The sequence below is a fragment of the Rhipicephalus sanguineus genome, chromosome 1 (genome assembly GCF_013339695.2).
Source record: "Rhipicephalus sanguineus isolate Rsan-2018 chromosome 1, BIME_Rsan_1.4, whole genome shotgun sequence".
Classification (NCBI taxonomy): Eukaryota; Metazoa; Arthropoda; class Arachnida; order Ixodida; family Ixodidae; genus Rhipicephalus; species Rhipicephalus sanguineus.
The window spans coordinates 167,643,194-167,651,524 of record NC_051176.1 but is presented as its reverse complement, the minus strand read 5'-3'; the positions used below and the strand labels follow the sequence as shown (position 1 = coordinate 167,651,524).

General features: G+C 47.5%; 1 protein-coding gene across 1 annotated transcript; it reads right to left on the bottom strand.

The window, feature by feature from the left end:
* Positions 1 to 1,112: 1,112 nt before the first annotated feature.
* Positions 1,113 to 6,423, bottom strand: LOC119401906 (uncharacterized). Its single transcript, XM_037668916.2, has 2 exons — positions 6,135 to 6,423; positions 1,113 to 3,196 (listed from the first exon to the last, which is right to left on the bottom strand). The coding sequence occupies exons 1-2, from the start codon at positions 6,255 to 6,257 to the stop codon at positions 2,234 to 2,236; spliced, it is 1,086 nt and encodes a 361-aa protein (XP_037524844.1). The 5' UTR covers positions 6,258 to 6,423; the 3' UTR covers positions 1,113 to 2,233.
* Positions 6,424 to 8,331: the final 1,908 nt, after the last annotated feature.

Below are 8,331 nucleotides of genomic sequence, written 5' to 3'. Positions count from 1 at the left end.
GAGCGCAGCACGTAGAAGGGTATACGAGCCGCCCGCTGTGATGGCTTTCAAGATAGCACGCGCGCCAGCGACCGCGACCGCACCCTTAGATTCAAAGTTCAAAGTTGCTGCCCGCGCGACAACCCTCCCCCCCCCCCTCCCTCCCTCCGAGCGACGGAGGGTGCATGCGTTTTTTCATGCTCATTAAAAAAAGGCGTGGCGTTTCCTGTCTGCTTCGACGGCAGGCCTCCCGAGCGAGGTGATGTTATCGCATGCACCCTTCGAGCGACGAAAATAGGCCGGCTAGTTTGATCTCTGCTTCGGCCGCGTTCGACGCCCCCGCTAGCGCGCTTTTACTCGCGGTAGAACATACAATACGCGGGGCTATCTTATCAATTTGGACTTCATACCGGAAGGACATGACGGCGACAGCGACGGCAAAAACCCGTCGAGACTGTCAATATAATTGCTATCGCAATAACAGAATAAACGAAGAGGTCGTGAGTGTGCTCACCACCTGCTCAATTTAGGATTGCGGCAGATGTAGACATTCGCAACAAGAGTGCTGATATGTACGCTAGACACTGAGGCCGACCACTTTTTTCTTCTTTATATAGACTGCATACGTATACCATATATGTGTAGACTTTTCTCGAAGCGCCATTCATGACGCTTATATCCGCGTGCAAGCGCAGTTTTTTAATGCTTCTCGGACTTAGTAGAGTTGTAGAAGCGCGTTAATGTCAAAGCCATATGGAACAGAAAAAAATTTGGTTTTTGAACACTTTTCAAATAGAACAAACTGTGCAAAGACTATATTCTGCGTAATTAAAGCAAATAACCATCTAACTAATCGCACTTGAAAAACAGTCCTGAGACGACTACGAACACTGAGTGTGCAACCAATCAATAATTTTACAACCAACCATTAGTATGCAGACAGCAGCAGATGCCGTGCCAACTCCGGGATGGTAGGCACGGAGAAAGCTTCCCTTAATAACTGTGGCCTATAGAAGTGGCCGAGAATCAAACTCGGCGACACTGACATTTCAAAATAAACAGGTGAATTGCTGCATTTATATGAACGCCGGGACAGGCCGTATGCAGAAACGTACTTATCGAGGCTTATAGATTCAAGGAATAGTGCGTGCTACGAGCTGTACATTTATTTAGGCTTTTGCTAATTGTGGAAGTTCCGGAGGGCGTTGTGAGCGGCGTTCACTGTAACAATGCATGCAGATGTAACATGAGAAAAGAAGCATCGAGCAAGTGGTCGCAGCTGCTTATGCTCAAATCGCCCACGTGTTTCTCATTTCGTAAACAAATGTTCGATTGCTTCACAATACGACAATGCTATTTTAGATACCGCAGTGGTTTAGCTGCTTCTGTTCCGGGCCAAAAAGCAACGTTTTTTTTTTTCCTTTTATCGCACCTCGCTCGGCGACCTCGCGTGCTGGCGTGTCGTTCACACCGCGAACTGAACGTATTATGCGGTTGCAGCTTGAATGAGAGACCTATAGAATGGTTTATTCAGTCGCCGCAGCTGCTTCGGCGGAAATGAGAATTGCTCTTCCGTGGCAGAGGCATTGTCCAGCGCGGAAGTTCGTATTTGTCGTAGTTCCAATGCGGTGACAATCGGTTGCTTGTAAATATGCAAACCTGCTCGTGTTTTCCCACTCGTCCCGACTCGGCGGCGTCTGGGGAAATCCACAGGCTCTCATTCTTGGTACGTTATACACTGTCTCCGAGAGGCAAAAAAAAAATTTAAAAGCATTTGCCCATTCACTTTATTCTGCCAGCGCCGTTTGCGCCGTATATGCATAAACCTGGTCATATAACCCGTTTCTTTGTATCTTTTTTTCATTTGAGCGAACTAAGTACAGCTACAACGAAAGTAAAAACCCTTTCGTTCACTCAATATGCCTATATACAGAAAGTAAACGTTCAAATAGCACGTCAAAGCATTGTGCTTCATTTCCAAGCACAAATTGTCCTTTTTCGACAGCATTATATAGTGTACCAGTTTGTAATACAAAGACTAGCAAGTCACTGGCATTTAGGTATTTGTCACTCTAAATACAGACACACAACAGAAATTCTGTGACTGCCTACAGCAGGCGTGTCTGTTGAGCACATTTAGAATAGTGCTGAAGTGAGCATGCGCGTATATACAAAAGCAAGTGATCCAAAACTTGTGAAGCAGTTAGCATGTTGCTGGCGCATGTGCATCCAGTTTTGTCTATTCCTTCTTTCGTCATGTTAGTGATCGCTTCGCATGCTCGCGGAAGTGCTCGCATCCTTCGTGGCGTATAAACGCATGCACATTGTCGCTCCTGAAGCAAACAATCTCAATGCTAACGCAGTGACAGACATCCACTCTTTCAAGCTTCCTGACAGCCCAGCGTCCCATAGTTACACGGATTGTACGCAGCCGCGGACAAATGCCGCAGACCGCCAGCACGCCCAAGTTCGTCACGTGAGTTCCCACGAGACACAGCGTAACAAGCTCATCGAAATATCCTCGTTCCAGTGCTAGAAATGAAGAGTCGTTCACGTCAGTCCACCCAATGAAAAGTTCTCTGAGCTTTGGCAGGCATCGTCCGATGAGTGCGACGTCGACGGTACTTTGCAGAGATGTGCCTTCCAAGTCCAGCACCTGCAGCGATGGACAACCAAGCAGGACGTCGCTAAGGAGAGCTTCGGAAATGAGGAACGGGCAACCTTCCAAACACAATCTCTCGAGCAAAGGAAGCAGTGGCCAAGCCACTCGTCTTTTGCTGCGAGACTTGTTATCATTGAGGAAAAAGCACCGGCCCAGGTCAAGGGCAGTCAGTTCGCTGTTTTCGACGAGTCCCGCTGAGAGGAATGTCTTCATGTCGAGAACGCAGTTGCGCAAAGAGAGGGACACCAGATGCTTAGGAAAGTCGCGAAGCTTGATGCGTCGCTTCCGATGTGCGGCGCCGAAGCTAAAACCGTTGAGAGAAACCTCGCGCAGGTGCGGGCAAATGCAGCTGAGCCTTTGGATGTCCCTGGACACCACTGGCTTCCACTCGGCGCCACTGGTAGCGTTTGACATACATATTTCCCTCAGGCAAGAAGGACCACCGCCGCAGTGATGGTGCTTCACGAACTTTGATATCCGCCTCGGCGCGATAGCCTCAGTCCCGCAGACACATTTGTCGCCTGACGAGGTACGCCAAGTGAAGCAGTAGTACCCCTGCGAAGAAGGAAGCCATAAGGGGAAAAGGAAACACTTCATGCGCGCTAGTTTTGCGCCCAGCCTGCAGTGATTCAAACGATAGCCTGCAGTGATACAAACGATAAATTACCAGTGTAGATAATATATGCGCTTGAGTGACGTCATAGTTTATATCAGCAAGCGTTTCCTTAACTGCTTTTATCCCTGAGGAAAACAAGATGAAGCATAAACGTAACGTATACGTACGCAAGGTAATAAAGCTTACTAAGTAAGCTTCGTACGGAAGTTCGAAGCGATCCAGTACGATGTAGTCCTATGACCGTTGCGCTGTTGAATGCGGCGACTGAATTCTGATCGGCACAGAATGGAAAAACGCTGTATAGTACGTTGCGCTTAGCGCACGTTTATGAACCACCGCTACATTTAATGCACGGTGTGGTTTTGGCACCTCAGAACTTTTTTGTTGAAAGTGTCATGTGACTGGAACCATGTCTTATCAACAAATATTTATAGCACGTATTTTGCCCTCGGACAACTACATTCAGGTTGCGCCCTTGAGCTTCATCTGCATAGCGAGAAACAAAAAAAAGCAGGAAAAAACCTAAGTGATTCGGATCAGGGGCGGAGCCAGAAATCTTTTTCGGGGGGGGGGGGGTTCAACCATACTTTATGTATGTTCGTGCGTGCGTTTGTATGTGTGCGTGTATATATACGCAAGCAAAACTGAAAATTTTCGGGGGGGGGGGTGGACCCCCCAACCGCCCCCCCCCCCTGGCTATGCCCCTGATTCGGATGTAAGGCGCAGCAAGTTGGGCTGTGATTTTATGGTTCCTTTTTCTGTACGAAGAGAACTTTAATTCAAACATTAAGCCAAATTAGGCAATAAATTTTGAGCTTGGTGGCACGCAAGTCAATATTAAGGAATAATAGATTTTGAGCTTGGTAGCGCATTAGGCAAAATGAAGTAATAATAAATATTGAGCTTGGTGGCGCACCGGTCACCGCCTTGGTGTGAAGGGGACGCTTTTAATGCATGCTAGGTTTTCTCTCCTCGTCCCATGACAGACCCCAGCGTCCGCCCGGGAAGAGTGTGTGTGTGGTTTTGAGGTTGGAAAAGGCGCTTATTTCTGCAACACATAGTGGGGCACGGAGCAGTGGAAGGGGAAATGGGTGAAAGAAGAGAGCGGAAAGGAGAGGCTACCTTTTCGAGATATGAGTACCCCAATCACCGAGCGCCGGGTCGGGGTACCTTTCTTTCCATTGGAAAAACCGGTGGTTGCCCGGTGGCCCTGGGAATAGCTAAGCCCCATGCGCATTGGAGGCGAACGATCTGACCACTTGACCACCACTGCGGTAATCCGTCCGGAAAACGCCGCTATCGCTACTCCTTTGTCGCCTTCACCCTCTCCATAATCGCTTCTGAGCACCTAACCAGATTAGACAATATTTTTAATCAGTCCTGCTACATGGCCTACCTCCCAGCGTTACTCACAGCTGATAATCGATCTTGCTTCCTTTTCATCCTCTCCCTTCAAAACAAATTTAAGATATCTGGGCCTCGTGTGACCCGTTCTACATGCCTTTCGCACGTCAGCTTCCGTTTCCGGCCCTACCGTGTTGGATGTCGACGACCTCACCACTGGTGCGCGCGTGATTTGTTATTACATTGGCGACCTTCTAAAGTTGTTCTTCGGCTGATCGAGCCTTCGACCTATAGCCTTTCGTATGTCTCATTCTGTCTCGAAAGCATTTTTTTTTTTGGCTCTCTGATTTACTTCTAGAAGTCATTCTGGGCAGCTGCAATTTGCTCCTTTTTTGCCTCGGCCTCGCACTGCCTGCACGTCACTCAGGCTTCTTCTGCACTCCCATCCTCACAAACGTCTACTTCGACTGCCACCCGCACACTGAACACTTTACCGTCTTTTTCAACATGACCAGACAAACAAACCGGTGCTCGCGTGCTAAAATAAGGCCTCCGAAAAAAAAATTCACACACTGCCCTCAACTGAAATGATTATACACACAATGGATACCTATACGCAGCAAAGCACCACACTACTAACACGCTAGACCCGCAATACTCAGCGCTAACTATTGCACACTGACTCCTAATAAAACAGTCGATTGCAAAAGCAAAAAATTCAAGTATTCTAAATACACGTACTACAAGCGCGGTCGCAGTCGTCTGTGTATTTAAGCAAGGCGGTGGTGAGCGCTTTGCAGCGGCAGGACGTTTTCTATCGGGAAGAAAGCAGCGTTCAAGGCACATAGTTGGATGAGACGCTGCTCAAACATGCAGAAATTATAAGCACAATGATGAAAAACTGCTTTCGGTGCTAATTGGTCGTGAACTAATAATGTTTGAGCGCTCAACCATACGAGTACACACGGGCGCTCGCGTGTTCTTGACCGTCCTCGTCTGGTTGTGCGCTTTAACATTATTAGCCATGTTACGGCATGTTATTAGTCATGCTAGGCGGGGCGTAGCCAGAGATCGAACTGCCGGTACGAGCCAGCCGATGGCCTTATGGGTGTGCCGATCCTCTTCCTCACAATCATGTCTTACCAACACGCCCAAACAGCCACGTTTGTGAACAGACAGCATTCTCCGTTCTTGTTTACTGCCACTGTGGCCGGACATGCAGGTTATCAACGGAAGCCACCGCGTTCGTAGCTGGTGACTGCCATGTTTTGGCTCCTCAGAGAGCTGGGTAATGTTAAATTCTGGGGTTTTACGTGCGAAAACCACATCATAGCGAAGCACACCGTATTAGGGGACTCCGGGTGAATTTCGACCACCCAGGTTTTTTTTTTTTTTTTTTTTGTAAACGTGCGGCTCGATAATTATGTTTCTGCGCTATACGCTCAAGTTTTATTGGCAAAGATTACCAGTGGCTACACACGGCAGCTACCCCGGTACATGCCTGCCTCCCCAAGAAAGAAACTGCAGACTTACTTTTGCTGCTTTCTTGTCAAATACGGCCAATTGTGCCGGCGATGGGCTTTCGATGCGTTCTTGTTCGGTCTTATGTCCTGTCAAGAAGGTTTTCACCAACTGAACTAACTCAGCGTTGATCATTGTTGAGCTCTTCGAGGCCACCGGGTTCTTCAGTTATGCAACTACGGCCCCCACACTGACAGGACCACAGGCGGGCTGTCTCGAAACCACTACGTTTCTACGGTTTGCGCACCCTCCCCGCTGAACTGAGGTCAACTGAACTTTGTGCTGCCCAGGGGAGAAGGACGAAAAGGGGAGGTGTCGTACCGACGAGCAAGAAAGGGCTTTACATTCTACTCGTGGTGAAAGAAAGCAGTTTTGTTTCTCGTTATCAGCAAAGTTTGTTCCAAGGCCAGTTGACAGTGACGCTGATAGTGTTCTTGATGTCTACGACACACTTTGAAAAAACGCACACGTGTCAGTTCTCAGCTCGGTGTCACGTGCCCTGACTGTCGCTCGTGGCAAGAAAAGCAGCATTCCTTTTCGGAAACATGGACACTCCCGGTTACAAACTCGTCCTTCGTGGAGCACAAAAGGATCCTAAGAAATGAAAGTCTTGCGTCAGTATCACAAGGGCAGTTTATGTGCTTGTTCAGCTCTGTCCTCTGAACGTTTCGAGTAGAGATCCATGTGACTCACCGCAGCCGAGTCACGTGGATTAATAGCTGTCAGTACCATATTTTTATCTATTTTTAAGGGCGACAGGCACGTACCGCACAGCAAACACGACGCCCATCCGCGTACTGTGTGCGATGCATGTGTTCTCTGTGTGATGATTTTCGCGCCGTTACAAACTATGCCGCAAAATCTTTTTCAGCAACAACTCGTTATAATCGTCATTGACTTGGTCCGAGGGCGAATAAAAAGGCTATTCAGCTTTCTTTCCATTTTACGGTGTAGTTTTCAACATTTTACCACTGAAAGTGTCCGTGTGTCACAGGTATGACTACAGCCTCCAACTTTATGCGGCGGAAAATTTGAATTTCTGCAAATCTAGATAAAGAAATATGCGAAATTCTGCGGCAACCTTGAATAGACACGATGTACGTGTAACAGTTTAATTTTATATAAAAAAAAACTTTCAGCCTCCAAGCGTGGTTGCATTAATTTAAAACTGAAGGAAGCTATTGTGCCTGAGCATCAGGTGAATGACTAAGAGAATGGTATTTGTGGGACACAATGTCATCGCCGGAATGATCTATATGCGTCAGCAGAGTTGATCAGCATTGGCTAGGTATTTAAGGGCAATGGAAGAAAGTGCTGGAGTCAGGTGTTCCATCTGTGCCCAGAAAGCTAGAACATCTAAATCTACACCTGACTTTTCTTGTTTGGAAAGAAATGGTACTAAGCCCCTATCACCAGTTCCCGGCACAATCAGCGTTCAAGAGGGCTGTTATTCTTCATGCTGAAGAAACTGACAACTGCGCGGCGGGACGCAAGTTTGGAGCTGGAGTCTGCACGGGCAATTCGGCAGTGGTAGCTGCAGCGTTACCAAAATTTCACATGTGGCGCCAAGCGGCGAGGTTTTCGCGGGCCGAAAAGGCGGAAATGCTTGGGACGCACTTCAAAACTAGCAGGGCCTGGGCCTCGCAGTTCATCAAGAGGGCTGGCTTGACGATAACTGGAGGCTCTGGCTTTCCCAGATTAGGTATTATTCGATTCGGATTTGAACTCGAATATTCGGACACCTATAGTTTTTCCGCATTTCCTCGAAATAACGTTAATTCTGCAATTTTTCGAAGAATCGCAGACAGCTAGGACCTCTTGGCAGCTAAAGTGAAGTGGCTAAGGTGAATTGGCTACACTAATTTGCTAAAGGAGTTACAAAGTAAGTTAAGGATACGGATTTAGACGATATGATACGCCTGCATGTGCACACAAATGGCTATGTATTTTTTAGCGTTTCTTTGGCGTTGGTCAACTATATTTCTGTATTCTAAACAAACACAAACGACATGAAATCAGCATTAAACCTAATGCGATGCGTCAGACTACAGCCAGCTACAGCTGTGCCGCCAACTTGTGCAAGAGCCAACATTGGCTGTTCGGGGGTCTAACTAAAAGACGCTGCCGTATATAGTCCGATAGGGAAGCTACAAGAATGACATTAAATTTTTAGGGATAACAGACGCATGCGTATATCAGTGTTTACTTT